At 42.8% G+C, this 16,587-nt stretch overlaps 1 protein-coding gene and 1 long non-coding RNA gene across 6 annotated transcripts in view; one reads left to right on the top strand and one right to left on the bottom strand.

Moving 5' to 3' along the window:
- VTA1 (vesicle trafficking 1) overlaps window positions 1-732 on the bottom strand; it is a 270,718-nt gene extending 269,986 nt beyond the window's left edge. For 2 of the 3 annotated variants that reach the window (XM_056567241.1, XM_056567242.1), the window contains exon 1: window positions 448-732. In XM_056567241.1, the coding sequence (XP_056423216.1) occupies window positions 448-553 (106 nt within the window). In that variant the 5' untranslated portion in view covers window positions 554-732. The remainder of the gene's footprint in view (window positions 1-447) is intronic. The other variant, XM_056567244.1, reaches the window with a different exon arrangement.
- LOC130362562 (uncharacterized) overlaps window positions 700-16,587 on the top strand; it is a 79,757-nt gene continuing 63,869 nt past the window's right edge. The window contains exon 1 of one of the 3 annotated variants that reach the window (XR_008891460.1): window positions 700-835. This is a non-coding gene — a long non-coding RNA (uncharacterized LOC130362562). Of the gene's footprint in view, window positions 860-16,587 lie in introns of all 3 variants that reach the window. The other 2 variants (XR_008891461.1, XR_008891462.1) reach the window with 2 other exon arrangements.

Raw genomic sequence — 16,587 nt, 5'->3', positions numbered from 1 at the left:
ATACTGTAAGAGAGTAATGGAGACGTACTGCAGTGGGAATGTATAGTACAAAGAGCATAAGTGCCATTCTGATGATAGTGTCAGTGAGGATGGGAACATGACCCAGTTACATTATGACATAGCTGATACATGACTAACAGAAGGCTCCTTCACTTACAGGATACACTCAGGAAAGCTGCACATATAGCACACCAGTGTATATATATATATATATATATATATATATATATATATATATATATATATATATGTGTGTGTGTGTGTGTGTGTGTGTGTGTGTGTGTGTGTGTGTGTGTGTGTGTGTGTGTGTATATATATATATATATATATATATATATATATATATATATATATATATATATATATATATATATATGGCTGGTCAGGTGTGATAGCTTCCTATGGGCCTCCCCCACAGTACAGGTGATATGGGGACAGGTTACTCACAGTAATAAGCCACCACCGGGTCCCTCTTGTCATGTTCCTGCGCTGTCCTCAGGTGATGCTGCAGGGCCTTGAACTGGGGAGGTATGGGGGGCAGCTGAGCCGCCATTTCTCTCTACCTATTGGAAACTGATCAGTGACAGGAGGCAGACAACACACAACACACTGCTGTTCTTCCGCTTCCGTCCTGTGTGGGCGGAGCCTGTGTGACGCGGACTCGGTCGAGGAGTTTCTGTCACATGAGAAAGACGTGATGCGCTCCTAATAGCGGGCGAGTTGTACCGTGACAGAAATGAGCTCGGTGCTGTGGTACAGTCCTCACCGGAGAGTCCGAACGTTACCGCTAACATAGAACGTGACTGAATTTTACAGCTGCTGGTTTTCTGTCACAGTTACGTCAGAAACTATGGTGAAAGTTAGATGAAGTGATATATATACTTTTTGCCACATTATTCTTCACCTGTATCAGTATGAACGCGGTCCGTCCTTAAAATCCTGTCAGACACAGGGGGAGATGTATTAATGTGTATTTTTTTGCTGTGTTTTTTTGCTTATGTGGCTCAAATTTATCAAAATGGTGCAAGACATACATTTTGCACAAATGAAAAAAATCACCCCACTACTCGTTATAGGATGTCATTTTCTAAGGCAAGACAGAGTTGGTATAAATTTGCGTTTGTTTTGACCACTTGCACAATATGTTTGCGTCTTTTTAACCTATTGGGGACGGAGGGCGTACAGGTACGCCATCACGTCCTGGTACTTAAGGATGGACCTGTACCCTCCGTATTTCCGATCACCTGCTGATATCTATCTACAGGCATCCCGTGGTAATTCCATGTCGGCGATTCCAGGCCAATAGAGTCACTGGTGACCCGATCGCCCGGAAAATAAGAGTGACCGGAGCTTTCGGAGACAGCTTAAACCATCCTAAAAGGATAGGAGTGAGGTGGCAGGGGTGCCACCTCTTCCTATCCCCTGCCATTGGTTGATCAGGACTGACCGACTAATGGCAGGGGGGAGGGTTAAAGTTAATTTCCCTCACTCTGCCCACCGATTGAAGTCCAGGTGGCGGGGGGCTGGGGAACAAGTGCGGCGAGCAGAGGAGCAGCAGCGGCAGAGACATCGGGCAGCGGCAGGAGGAGGCGGGCCTGAAAGTGCGGCAGTGGAGGAGGCTGCAGTGAAGATTGCTGGGAAGTGATCTTCACTCTGGCCTTCTAAAAGTTGCAAAACTACAACTCCCAGCATGCCTAGACAGCCAAAGGTTGTCTGGGCATGCTGGGGGTTGTAGTTTTGTAACATCTCAAGGGCCACAGTTTAGAAACCACTGTGTAGTGGTCTCCAAGCTGGGGTTCTCCAGATGTTGCAAAACAACAACCCCCAGCATGCCCTGACTGTCTGGGCATGCTGGGAGTTGTAGTTTTTCAACATCTGAACTGGCACAGTTTGGAGACCTATATATGGTGGTCTCCAAACTGTAGCCCTCCAGATGTTGTGAAACTACAATTTCCAGCATGCCCAGACAGTCAGGGATGCTGGGCGGTGTAGTTCTGCAATATCTGGCCCTTCAGATGTTGCAGAACTACAACTCCCAGCATGCCTGGGCAGTCTGTTTGGAGATCACCACTTAGCAGTCTCCAAACTGTTTTTCCCCAGCTGTTGCATAACTACAACTCCTAGCATGTCTTTCGGCTGTCTGGGCATGCTGGGAGTTGCAGTTATGAAACAGCTGTACGCACACTGGTTGGGAAACACTGAGCTAGAGTCTGTTTCCTAACAGTGATTCCCACCCGTGTGTCTCCAGCTGTTGCATAACTACCACTCCTAGAATGCACTGACAGACCTTACATGCTGGGAGTTGTATTTTTGCAGCAGCTGGAGGCACACGGGTTGGAATCACTGAGTTAGAGTCTGATTACTAACTCCATGGTTCACGAGTCTCCTGACTCCTGGACAAAGCCCCCGGGGCGAAACGTATCGGAGGTGTGGTGGGTGACTGGGGAACAGGGGGGGGGGGGGGGTTCTCTGTATATCTGTTTAGTCCCCCAGCTATTTTTTTTTTTTTTATGTCCCACCTTACCGAAAGTTTGTCAATTACCTGTGGGGTGTTAAGGCTAACTGTACCCCTTGTTATGTTCCTTGAGGGGTGTAGTTTCCAAAATAGTATGCCATGTGTTTTTTTTTTTTTTTTTTTTTTACTGTTCTGGCACCATAGAGGCTTCCTAAAGGCGACATGCCCCCCAAAAACCATTTCAGCAAAATTCACTCTCCAAAAGCCCATTGTCGCTCCTTCCCTTCTGAGCCCTCTAGTGCACCCACAGAGCACTTTACATCCACATATGGGGTATTTCTTTACTTGAGAGAAATGGGTTACAAATTTTGGGGGGCATTTTCTCCTATTACTCCTTGTAAAAGTGAAAAGTTTGGGGTAACACCAGCATTATAGTGTTAAAAATCAAATTTTTCATTTTCACGTCCTTTAACTCCTTGGGGACGGAGGGCGTACCTATACGCCCTCAGCCCACTCCCTGTCTATAACGCGGGGGTCGGGCCCAGGACCCATGGCTAATAGCGCGAGGAATTGATCGCGGTGCCGCACGCTATTAACCCTTTAGACGCGGCTTTCAAAGTTGAACGCCGTGTCTAAAGTGAAAGTAAAGCACTGCTGGTTAGCTCAGGGAGCTGTTCGGGATCGCCACGGTAAAAACACAACATCCCGAACAACTTACAGTACAGCTGAAGGGTCCCTACCTGCCTCCTCGCTGTCCGATTGCCGAATGACTGCTCAGTGCCTGAGATCCAGGCATGAGCAGTCAAGCGGTAGAATCATTGATCAATGGTTTCCTATGAGAAACCATTGAACAACGTAAAAGATCAGTGTGTACAGTGTTATAGCCCCCGATGCAAAAAAAAAAGTGAATAAAGATCATTTAACTCCTTTCCTAATAAAAGTTTGAATCACCCTACCCTTTTCCCAATAAAAAAAAAAAAAACTGTAAATAAAAATAAACATGTGGTATCGCCACGTGCGGAAACGTCAGAATTATAAAAAAATATTGTTAATTAAACCTCACGGTCAATGACGTACGTGCAAAAAAATTCCAAAGTCCCTCATTATATCTTGAAAAAATTAATAAAAAGTGATCAAAAAGTTCGATCAATACATAAATGGTAAAAAAAATGAGTCCTCATACCGACCCATACGCGGAAAAATAAAAAAGTTATAGGGGTCAGAAGATGACAATTTTAAATGCATACATTTTCATGCATGTAGTTATGATTTTTTTTTCAGAAGTATGACAAAATAATAAGCCATCATATGGATTTTTAGGTGCAAAATTGAAAGGGTTATGATTTTTAAAAGGTAAGGAGGAAAAAACGAAAGTGCAAAAACTGGGAAAAAAAACGTCCCCAAGGGGTTAACGAAAGTTTGTCAATAACCTGGGGGGGGGGGGGGGGTTATAAAGACTCAATTTACCCTTTGTTATTTTCCTTGAGTAGTGTTATTTCCAAAATAGTTTGCCATGTGTTTTTTTTTCTTGTTTTTTTTCTGCTGTTCTGCCATCATGGGGGCTTCCTAAATGTGACATGCCCCCCAAAAACCATTTCAGCAAAATTCGCTCTCCAAAATGCCATTGTCTCTCCTTCCCTTCTAAGCCCTCTAGTGCACCCACAGAGCACTTAACATCCACATATGAGGTATTTCCTTACTCGAGAGAAAATTAAATTGCAAGTTTTGGATGGGCCTTTGGGGCTACAACAACATATTAGTGTAAAAAATTGAGATTTTGATTTTTCTCCTCCATTTTGCTGCTATTCCTGTGCCAAAGGGTTGACGAACTTTTTGAATGTCATTTTGAATACTTTGAGGGGTGCAGTTTTCATAATGGGGTCCATTATAGGGGATTTCCAACATAAAGACCCTCATATTCACTCTTAGAAATTTTCGTGAAAAATTGGAAAATTGCTGCTATACTTTGAAGCCCTCTAATGTCTTCAAAAAGAAGAAACATGTCAACTTTATGATGCCAACACCCCGGTTGAAGTGAGGAGCGAAACGTTGGGTCTGGTGGTCCACTAAGGTCTGTTACAACAGGTTGTCTTATGGTCTAACAGTTCTTTTTATGCATGTATATTGTGTTTCATGCAGCATTATCTTTATTATGGGAGTCTCTGTTTACTGTTTAACCCCTTAACGACGCAGGGCGTATATTTACGTCCTGCGCCGGCTCCCGCGATATGAAGCGGGATCGCGCCGCGATCCTGCATCATATCGCTTCGGTCCCGGCACTCATCAACGGCCAGGACCCACGGCTAATACCACACATCGCCGATCGCGGCGATGTGCGGTATTAACCCTTTAGAAGCGGTGGTCAAAGCTGACCGCCGCTTCTAAAGCGAAACTGAAAGTATCCCGGCTGCTCAGTCGGGCTGTTCAGGACCATAGGGACCTATAACACTGAACACACTGATCTCCTATGCTGATCACTGGCGTGTATTAACACGCCTGTGATCAGCATTATCGGCGCTTGACTGCTCCTGCCTGGATCTCAGGCACGGAGCAGTCATTCGTCGATCGGACACCGAGGAGGCAGGTAAGGGCCCTCCCGGTGTCCGATCGACGAATGACTGCTCCGTGCCTGAGATCCAGGCAGGAGCAGTCAAGCGCCGATAATGCTGATCACAGGCGTGTTAATACACGCCAGTGATCAGCATAGGAGATCAGTGTGTTCAGTGTTATAGGTCCCTATGGGACCTATAACACTGCAAAAAAAAATGTAAAAAAAAAGTGTTAATAAAGGTCATTTAACCCCTTCCCTAATAAAAGTTTGAATCACCCCCCTTTTCCCATAAAAAAAATAAAACAGTGTAAAAAAATAAATAAATAAACATATGTGGTATCGCCGCGTGCGTAAATGTCCGAACTATAAAAATATATAATTAATTAAACCGCACGGTCAATGGCGTACGCGCAAAAAATTCCAAAGTCCAAAAAAGCGTATTTTGGTCACTTTTTATACCATTAAAAAAATGAATAAAAAGTGATCAAAAAGTCTGATCAAAACAAAAATCATACCGGTAAAAACTTCAGATCACGGCGCAAAAAATTAGTCTTCATACCGCCCTGTACGTGGAAAAATAAAAAAGTTATAGGGGTCAGAAGATGACATTTTTAAACGTATAAATTTTCCTGCATGTAGTTATGATTTTTTCCAGAAGTGCGACAAAATCAAACCTATATAAGTAGGGTATCATTTTAACCGTATGGACCTACAGAATAATGATAAGGTGTCATTTTTACCGAAATATGCACTGCGTAGAAACGGAAGCCCCCAAAAGTTACAAAATGGCGTTTTTTTTTCGATTTTGTCGCACAATGATTTTTTTTTCCGTTTCGCCGTGCATTTTTGGGTAAAATGACTAATGTCACTGCAAAGTAGAATTGGCGACGCAAAAAATAAGCCATAATATGGATTTTTAGGTGGAAAATTGAAAGGGTTATGATTTTTAAAAGGTAAGGAGGAAAAAACGAAAGTGCAAAAACGGAAAAACCCTGAGTCCTTAAGGGGTTAAGTACTCTCCTGTCACACTAAGGGAAGAATAATGTTTACTGTTTGTGATGCCTGCCTTTGGTAATTCAGTAGGTCTCCCCTTTGTATAGATATCTTATTTGATACTTTATATATAAGCTTACATTTATCTATTTGCACATTTTTGCACTAGCTCAGTGCTTATACACTGGTATTTCGCACTTTATATCATACTGCTGCTTTTCTTCTGCCTCCTATTTAAGTAGGCCTTTTATTCTCATTTTTATAGCCATACTCAACCGTTTTTTGATATAGTCGTGTCCTTGCCCAGGTTGATCATTGTGATCCCCGCATGTTGTACCTATTAGTTTTTCATTAACCCTAGTCACCACCAGTGTTGTCTTGTCCACTGGATCGTCATCTCTGATGTTGTTTTTTACTTGTTTTTGACTTGTCTATGGGCTTCATTTGCCCAATTTTGTGCTTTAAGTATTGTTTAATAAGGTATTTTGACTCTCATAACGCATTGTGTTCTTTTTGGTATTTTTATATTGTATATGTTAATCAATATGTAAATTATTAGTTTATTTAATTTATTTATCAATATGTAATGTAATGTCCCTTTTTCTTACAAGCAGAGTGCTTCAAGGTTAGAAAAATGCAAAATTTTCTAATTTTTCACCAAGAAATGATGCAATTATGGACAAAAATTTACCACTAACATAAAGTAGAATATGTCACGAAAAAACACTCTCGGAATCAAATTTATAAGTAAAAGCATCCCAGAGTTATTAATGCTTAAAGTGATAGAGGTCAGATTTGAAAAAAATGCTCCTGTCCTTAGTGTCATAATGGGCTCCGTCCCCAAGGGTTTAAACAGACCCAGTTAATAAATCTTGTCCACTGCATAGTCAAGAATGAAGCACTGCATTTCAGTTACTTTTGCCAAAGTTGTGAAGTTTTGAAATTGCACAAAATTTTTGCGCAAAACTAACTGAGCAAAATTTTTTTGCCAAATTTCAGCTAATAAAATGGCAGGAAGGCAATGTAAATGTCCCCCAGAATTATTGAAATTATGGCTTTTTCTTATGTGTGGGGTACATTGGCAACCTGACCAAACGAGATGCCAACATGTACCGTGGCGCACTGACAGAGGACTTATTGAGGTTAATAATCCCCCCCCCCCCCCCGGTGAGTCTAAGGTATCTCCATTTGTAGAATTTGTTGAAATAGCAGAACTTAAACGGAAGGAAAAATACAGCCAAAAAATCCTATTCATATAAACCCCATTGAAAATCAACATGCAATGGACTCTTTAGCTCAAATAAATTTTTTTTTTGTATCGTGAACTAATTCTGCTCCACAGCTCTGGAACAGATCACCAGCGCAGATTTTCACTGCCATTGTGCTTCGACCTAAATGGACGCTGAATGGGTCAGCACCTGTCCTTCTAATGGACTGAGCAATGGAGCTCCTTTTAGCTGAATATAACGGCAGTGTGATCAGGCCCTTAGCTACAGGGTCCATTCACTACAGAAAAAAACAGGTCCCATTGACCTTGAGTGGGGCCCATCTAGTGTCCGTTTTTGCAAATGGAGCTTTAATGCAGATGTGAACAAGCCCATAGTCATACACTCATTCTGTGGGACTGAATTGTCCAGCAGACCACACTTTTTGCATAATAATTGTATGCATTCAGTAAATGGACCGAACATAGTCCCAAATTGACTATGTTGGCCCATTAAGCTGAATCCCTTTTTGACAGGTTGCTTACATGTACCCTAAATGTACAGTGAAAACCATAGGTGAACCTGTATTTTATGCCTTATCTATGAGAATATGATTTACCACAAGCCCCAATTTCATTGGCATAATGAATACACCAGTATAAAAGGAGTTCTCAGTAGAATTTTTTTTTCATCAATTCTTTATTTATCGAGAGAAAAACAATAAACACAATAATACAGTCAACATAGACTGCTACATTTGTTTTTTTTTTACCATATATAGTAACTACATAAATAACATAGAAAGAATAAATGCAAGCACAGAGAAAGAAAGCACTTTCACATTGATATAGGTAAGACCTTCGTAGTGTCAAGACAGCAAACCTATAAAAGCATAAGGTCATAACTGCATAATGTCACATAAGGTTATCCAGGCATATAAGAAGAATCTTGAAAAGGAGAAATAAACCAAGAGGCCGTAAGATAGAAAATGACAGGTAGGATAAGAGGAGAGAAAGGAAAGAATGGAGGAGGAGAGGCCAAAGAGTACAAGGGAAGCTTGGAAAGATTTATCAAAACCTGTGTAGAGAAAGAGTGGTGCAGTTCCCCATAGCAACCCATCAGATTACTTCTAATTTTTCAGAGGACTTTTTACAAATGAAGTAAGCAAGCAATCTGGTTGCTTTGGGACACTGTACCATTCCTCTACATCAGGTTTTGATAAATCTCCCCCTTAGAGTAGGAGAGAGTGTCACAACTTTTTAATTCTTCTAGACAACATATTTGTGAAACTAGATAGTCACTGATTCTCTGAAGAAATGTTTACAGGACCAAGGCCATACCTGTAAACCCTTGTCCCACATTCCTTCTATGGTGCAGGCTCAGGAGCTGAGCGTACATCATAGCTAGTCGGTCCTGGCAGCTTTCTGCCACCCGGACCCGTGTTTAATATCAGACATTACCGAACGTGGTTATGCCCGGCATTAAACCCTTAGACACCACAATCAAAGTTGATTGTGGCGTCTAGAATAAGATAAAAAATATAGTATTAAAAAGTTAAGTGATTTAACCCTTTCCCTAATAAAAGTTTGAATCACCCCCTTTTCCCATAAAAAAAATAAGTAAACAAAAATATCACCACGTGCATAAATGTCCAAACTATAAAAATGTAATCTTATTTTAAAAGGGTACTACCGTGCTGACAACTTATCCCCTATCTAAGGGATAGGGCATAAGTTGCCTGATATCGCGGGGTCCCGCCACTGGGGACCCCCGCGATCTCGCACGCAGGACCCCGCTCTCATCAGGCCCACCGGAGCGAACATCGCTCCGGGTCTGATGACTGCCGATCACGGGGCCGGAGTATCGTGACTTCCATGTGACATCACGCTCCGCCCCCTCAATGTAAGTCTATAGCAGTGGGCGTCACGATCACCGGCCCCGTCATCAGACCCAGAGCAGATGTTCGCTCCGGGGCCTGATGAGAGCGGGGTGCTGCGTGCGAGATTGCGGTGGTCCCCAGCGCGATCAGGCAACTTATCCCCTATCCTTTAGATTGGGGATAAGTTGTCAGCACGGTAGTACTCCTTTAACCTCACGGTCAATGGCGTATAGGTAAAAAAATTCCCTCACACAACCCGTATATGAAAAAATAAAAAAAAGTTATATGGGGTCAGAAGAGGACAATTTTAAACATGCTAATTTTTGTGCAAAAAGTTATAATTTTTTTAAAGAAGTAAAACAAAATCAAACCTATATAAGTCAGGTATCATTTAACGCCTTGGGGACGGAGCCCATTATGACCCTAAGGACGGGAGCATTTTTTGCAAATCTGACCAATGTCACTTTAAGCATTAATAAAATTTGATGAAAAATTAAAAAATTTAGCATTTTTCTAACTTTGAAGCTCTCTGCTTGTGAAGAAAATAGATATTCCAAATAAATTATATATTGATTCGCATATACAATATGTCTACTTTATATTTGCATCATAAAGCTGACATGTTTTTACTTTTGGAAGACATCAGAGGGCTTCAAAGTTCAGTAATTTTCCAATTTTTCTCAAAATTTTCAAAATCGGAATTTTTCAGGGACCAGTTCAGTTTTGAAGTGGATTTGAAGGGCCTTCATATTAGAAATACCCCATAAATGATCCAATTATAAAAACTGCACCCCTCAAAGTATCCAAAATGACATTCAGTAAGTCTGTTAACCCTTTAGGTGTTTCACAGGAATACCAGCAAAGTGAAGGAGAAAATTCTAAATCTTCATTTTTTACACTTGCATGTTCTTGTAGACTAAGTTTTAGAATTTTTACAAGTAGTAATAGGAGAAAAAGCCCCCCAAAATTTGTAACCCAATTTCTCTCGTATGTGTATGTCAAGTGTTCGGCGGGCGCAGTAGAGGGCTCAGAAGGGAAGGAGCGACAATGGGATTTTGGAAAGTGAATTTTGCTGAAATGGTTTTTGGGGGGCATGTCACATTTAGAAAGCCCCAATGATGCCAAAACAGCAGAAAACCCCACATGGCATACCATTTTGGAAACTACACCCCTCAAGACACGTGACAAGGGGTCCAGTTAGCCTTAACACCCCACAGGTGTTTGACAATTTTTCGTTAAAATCAGATGCGTAAATGAAAAAAAAAATTTTTCACTAAAGTGCAGTTTTTTCCCCAAATTTACAATTTTTACAAAGGGTAATGGGAGAAAATGCCCCCCAAACTTTGTAACCCCATCTCTTCTGAGTATGGAAATACCCCATGTTAGGACGTGAAATACTCTGCGGGCGAACTACAATGCTCAGAAGAGAAGGAGTGCCATTTGAGCTTTTGGAAAGAGAATTTGTTTGGAATGGTAGTCAGGGGCCATGTGCGTTTACCCCATGTGACCCCATTTTGGAAACTACACCCCTCACAGAATTTAATAAGGGGTGCAGTGAGTATTTACACCCCACTGGCGTTTGACAGATCTTTGGAACAGTGGGCTGTGCAAATGAAAAATACATTTTTTCATTTTCCCGGACCACTGTTACTAAAATCTGTCAGACACCTGTGGGGCGTAAATGCTCACTGAACCCCTTAATACATTACGTGAGAGGGCTTTGTAAACACATGTGGCCTTCAATTCCAGACAAATTTTCTCTTCAAAATCCCAATGGCCCTCCTTCTCTTCTGAGCATTGTAGTGCACCCGCAGAGCACTTTACATCCTCATATGGGTTATTTTCTTACTCAGAAGAAATGGGGTTACAAATTGTGGGGGTCTTTTTTCCTATTTTCCCTTGTGAACATGAAAAATTTTGGGTAACACCAGCATTCCAGTGAAAAAAAAAATTTTTCTTCATTTTCCCATCCAATTTTAATGAAAATTCGTCAAACACCTGTGGGGTGTTAAGGCTCACTATACTCCTTGTCACGTTCCGTGAGGGGTGTCGTTTCCAAAATGGGGTCACATGTGGGTATTTATTTTTTTGCGTTGATGTCAGAACCGCTGTAAAATCAGCCACCCCTGTGCAAATCACTAATTTAGGCCTCAAATGTACATGGTGCGCTCTCACTCCTGAGCCTTGTTGTTTTACACCCACATATGGGGTATTTCCGTACTCAGGAGAAATTGCGTTACAAATTTTGGGGGTCTTTTTTTCCTTTTACCTCTCGTGAAAATAAAAAGTATGGGGCAACACCAGCATGTTAGTGTAAAATGTTTTATATTTTTTTACACTAACAGGCTGGTGTAACCCTCAACTTTTCCTTTTTATAAGGGGTAAAAGGAGAAAAAGACCCCCAAAATTTGTAGTGTAATTTCTCCCGAGTACGTAAATACCCCATATGTGGCCCTAAACTGTTTCCTTGAAATATGACAGGGCTTCAAAATGAGAGAGCGCCATGCGCATGTGAGGACTAAATTAGGGATTGCAGAAGGGTGGACATAGGGGTATTCTATGCCAGTGATTCCCAAACAGGGTGCCTCCAGCTGTTGCTAAACTCCCAGCATGCCTGGACAGTCAGTGGCTGTCCAGAAATGCTGGGAGTTGTTGTTTTGCAACAGCTGGAGACTCCGTTTTGGAAATACTGCCGTACAATACGTTTTTCATTTTTATTGGGGGGGGGGGGGGGGGGGCGGGGGACAGTGTAAGGGGGAGTATATGTAGTGTTTTACCCTTTATTTTGTGTTAGTGTAGTGTAGTGTTTTAAGGGTACATTCGCACTGGCGTGTTACGGTGAGTTTCCCGCTAGGAGTTTGCGCTGCGGCGAAAAAATTTGCAGCAGCCCAAACTTGAAGCAGGAAACTTACTGTAAACCTGCCCGTGTGAATGTACCCTGTACGTTCACATGGGGGGGGGCAAACCTCCAGCTGTTTCAAAACTACAACTCCCAGCATGTACTGACAGACCGTGCATGCTGGGAGTTGTACTTTTGCAACAGCTGGAGGCACACTGGTTGGAAAACCTTCAGTTAGGTTCTGTTACCTAACTCAGTATTTTCCAACCAGTGTGCCTCCAGCTGTTGCAAAACTACAACCCCCAGCATGTACTGATCGCCGAAGGCCATGCTGGGAGATGTAGTTATGCAACAGCTGGAGGTACTTAACTTCAACTCCCAGCATGCTGTTTGGGCATGCTGGGATTTGCAGTTTTGCAACATCTGGAGGGCTACGGTTTATAGACCACTGCAGTGATCTCCAAACTGTGACCCTCCAGATGTTGCAAAACTACAAATCCCTGCATGCCCAGACAGCAAACAGCTGCATGCTAGGTGTTGTAGTTTTGCAAGATCTGGAGGGATACAGTTTAGAGACCACTGTATAATGGTCTCAAACTGTAGCCCTCCAGCTGTTGCAAAACTACATATTGCTGCATGCCCAAACAGCTGTCTAGGCATGCTGGGAGTTGTAGTTTTGCAACATCTGGAGGGCTTCAGGTTAGAGACCACTGTATAATGGTCTCAGACTGTAGCCCTCCAGATGTTGCAAGGCAACTTACCGGCTTCCGTAGGATCCAGGGAGCCGTCCTCTTCTGCCGCACGTCATCGCCGCCCGCCGATCACCGTCGCCCGCAGCCTCCGGATCGGTAAGTGGATCTTCGTCACCGGTCCCCGCCGGTTTCCCCGTCCTGCCACGCCTATTGTGGGTGGGCAGGACGGGGAAAACGAAAGTTAACCCCCGCCACCGATCTGCTATTGGTGGTCGCGTCTAGACCACCAATAGGAGGGGTGGCACCCCTGCCACCTCACTCCTATCCCTTCAGGGGGATCGTAGGTATCTTAGACAACCGCAATCCCCCTTATATTCCGGGTCACCATAGACCCGTATGACCCAGAATCGCTGCAAATCGCTAGTGTGAATTCACTTGTGATTTGCGCCGATCGCCGACATGGGGAGGGGGTCTAATGGCCCCCCTGGGCATTTGCACGGGGTCACCCTGGTCCGGCACGCGGCAGGAACCGAAATTCCCACAGGTGTATGGATACGCCCTTCGTCCTTAAGTACCAGGACGCAAGGACGTGTACATACACCCTTCGTCCCCAACAGGTTAAATCATATGGACCTAAAGAATAAATATTACGTGTCATTTCTACCGAAAAATGCTCCATGTAAAATCGGAAGCCACCAAAATTTACTAAATTGTGTTTTTTTTTGTTTTGCCATAGATTTTGTGATGAAATGATTGATGTCATTACAAAGTAAAATTGATGGTGCAAAAAAACAACCCCTCATATGGGTCTGCAGGGGGAAAAATAAAAGCGTTATGATTTTTAGAAGGGGAGGAGCAAAAAACAAAAGTGCAAAAATGGGGTTAACAGAGTGACGAACCGTCTCAGGGATTAGCTCTCGGATCATCCTGGTCACTTGCCACGGGACACGTTCCTCACAATAACACAGCAGATCACAGTTCCTCATACAAGTCTGGCTCCTCGCCAGCTTTATTTGCACAGGTTGCAGGTAAAAAAAAAAAAAAAAACAGGAACAAAATAAAGTCCTAGACCGTTTGGTCGCTGAATATAAATCTCAGCATGCCCTGTCTATCAACTGGTGAGCTTCCCTCATCCAGTTAAAACCTGTGCCACCTGCAACCTGTTTTACTACCAGTTCACACCCGAACCTGGACCACTCGCAGTGCCTTCTGCATGATACCTAAACAGGGCCCATGTGTCTCCCCCTCTAACAGCCAGCATACTGTTTCCAATGGAGAGCACAGATTAGACTGACTCTCCATCTTATATACACCTCTGGAGGCCCACAGTTTGGAGACCACTGTTCAGTGGTATACAAACTGTAGCCCTTCCAGATGTTGCAAAACTACAACTCCCAGCATGCCCAGAGAGTCCGGGCATGCTGGGAGTTGTAGTTCTGTAACATCTGGCCCTTCAGATGTTGCAAACAACTCCCAGCATGCCTTGACAGTCTGGGCATGCTTGGAGTTGAAGTTTTGCAACATCTGGAGGGCTACAGCTTGGACACCACTGCACAGTGGTCACCAAACTGGGACCCTCCAGATGTTGCAAAACTAACTCCCAACATGTCTTTTGGCTGTCCGTGCATGCTAGGAATTGCAGTTTTGAGACAGCTGGAAGCACCCTTTTTGGGAAACACTGAGTTAAGTAACAAACTCTGTGTTTTGCAACCAGTGTGCCTCCAGCTGTTGCATAACTTCAACCCCCAGCATGAACGGACAGCCAAAGGGCATGCTGGTAGTGGTAGTTTTGCAACAGCAGGAGGTTTGAGCGTTCACCACGGCCGGAGTCTACAACGAGCTTCTTGCTACAAGTTTGAGATGCAGCAATTTTTCCGCCACAGCTCAAACTCCCAGCGGGAAGCTCGCTGTAGACCCCGGCCGTGTGAGTGTACCCTAAAAACACTACACTATACTACATTACACAAAATAAAAAGTAAAACGCTACATACACACATACCCCTACACAGTCACCTCCCCCCCCCCCCAAAAAAAATAAAAAATTCTCGAATGACACTGTTTCCAAAACGGAGCCTCCAGCTGTTGCAAGACAACTCCCAGTATTGCCGGACAGCGATTGACTTTCCAGGCATGCTGGAATTTTGCAACAGCTGGAGGCACCCTGTTTGGGAAACACTGCCATAGGGTATTTTTGGTATCGGAGGCAAGTGTAATTCTTGCATCCGGTTGCGTCCTTATGCAAATCCCTTATTTAGTCTTCAAATGCGCATGACGCTCTCTCACTTCGGAGCCCTGTCGTATTTCAAGGCAACAGTTTAGCCACATATGGGGTATTTTCGTACTCAGGAGAAATTGCCTAACAATTTCTCCTATTATCCCTTGTAAAAATATAAAATTTGGGGGAAAACCAACATTTTTGTGAAAAAAAAAATGTATTTACACATCCAACTTTAACGAAAAGTCGTGAAACACCTGTGGGGTGTAGTTTCCATAATAGTATGCCACGTGGATTTTTTTTTTTTGCTGTTCTGGCACCATAGGGGCTTCCTAAATGGGACATGCCCCCCAAAAACTATTTCAGAAAAAGTCACTCTCCAAAATCCCATTGTTTCTCCTTCCCTTCCGAGCCCTCTACTGCGTCTGCCGAACACTTGACATACACATATGAGGTATTTCCTTATTCGAGAGAAATTGGGTTAAAATTTTTGGGAGGATTTCTCTCCTTTTACCCCTTATAAAAATTCAAAAACTGGGTCTACAAGAACATGCGAGAGTAAAAAATGCAGATTTTGAATTTTCTCCTTCACTTTCCTGCTATTCCTGTGAAACACCTAAAGGGTTAACACATGAACTGGTACCTGAAAAATTCAGATTTAGAAAATTTTGTGAAAAATTTGAAAATTGCTGCTATACTTTGAAGCCCTCTGATGTCTTCCAAAAGTAAAAACATGTCAACTTTATGATGCAAACATAAAGTAGACATATTGTTTATGTGAATCAATATATAATTTATTTGGTATGTCTATGTTCCTTACAAGCAGAGAGTTTCAAAGTTCTAAATTTTGGAATTTTTCACCAAGAAATGATGCAAGTTTCGTCGAAATTTTACTGCTATGTTAAAGTAGAATATGTCACGAAAACACAATCTTGGAATCAAATTCATAAGTAAAAGCATCCCTGAGTTATTAATGCTTAAAGTGACAGTGGTCAGATGTGAAAAAACGCTCTGGTCCTTAAGGTGAAAATGGGCTTGGTCCTTAAGGGGTTAAAGTACCGCACTGCCGCAGAGGCTGTGATCTGTATTGATCACGGCATCTGAGGGGTTAATGGCGGACATCCGCGCGATGGTAGATGTTGGCCATTATCGGCGGGTCCCCGGCTGCTAGCAGGCGGAACCTGCCGTGTATGACGCGAGCACCGTTCCGATGCTCGCGGTCATACACAGGATGTAAATGTACCGCCAAACCAGGACGTACATTTACGTTCGTGGTCATTAAGGGGTTAACTGCAAATTGTCAGCTTTAATTTGAGGGTATTTACATCCAAATCAGGTGAATGGTGTAGGAATTACAACAGTTTGCATACAGTGGGGATCAAAAGTTTAGACACCCCAGGTAAAAAATGTGTATTAATGTGCATAAAAAAGTCAAGGAAACATGGAAAAATCTCCAAAAGGCATCACATTACAGATTAGACATTCTTATAATATGTCAACAGAAGTTAGATTTTATTTCCATCATTTACACTTTCCAAATAACAGGAAAAAAAAATGGCATCTGCAAAAGTTTGGGCACCCTGCAGAATTTATAGCATGCATTGCCCCTTTGCAAAGCTGAGACCTGCCAGTGTCATGGATTGTTCTCAATCATCATCTGGGAAGACCAGGTGATGTCAATCTCAAAGGTTTTAAATGCCCAGACTCATCTGACCTTGCCCCAACAATCAGCACCATGGGTTTTTCTAAGCAGTAGTC

This window comes from Hyla sarda, chromosome 3 (assembly GCF_029499605.1).
Source record: "Hyla sarda isolate aHylSar1 chromosome 3, aHylSar1.hap1, whole genome shotgun sequence".
Taxonomy (NCBI): Eukaryota; Metazoa; Chordata; class Amphibia; order Anura; family Hylidae; genus Hyla; species Hyla sarda.
Note: the sequence above shows the minus strand (reverse complement) of the source record. Positions and strands in the feature narration are given on the sequence as shown.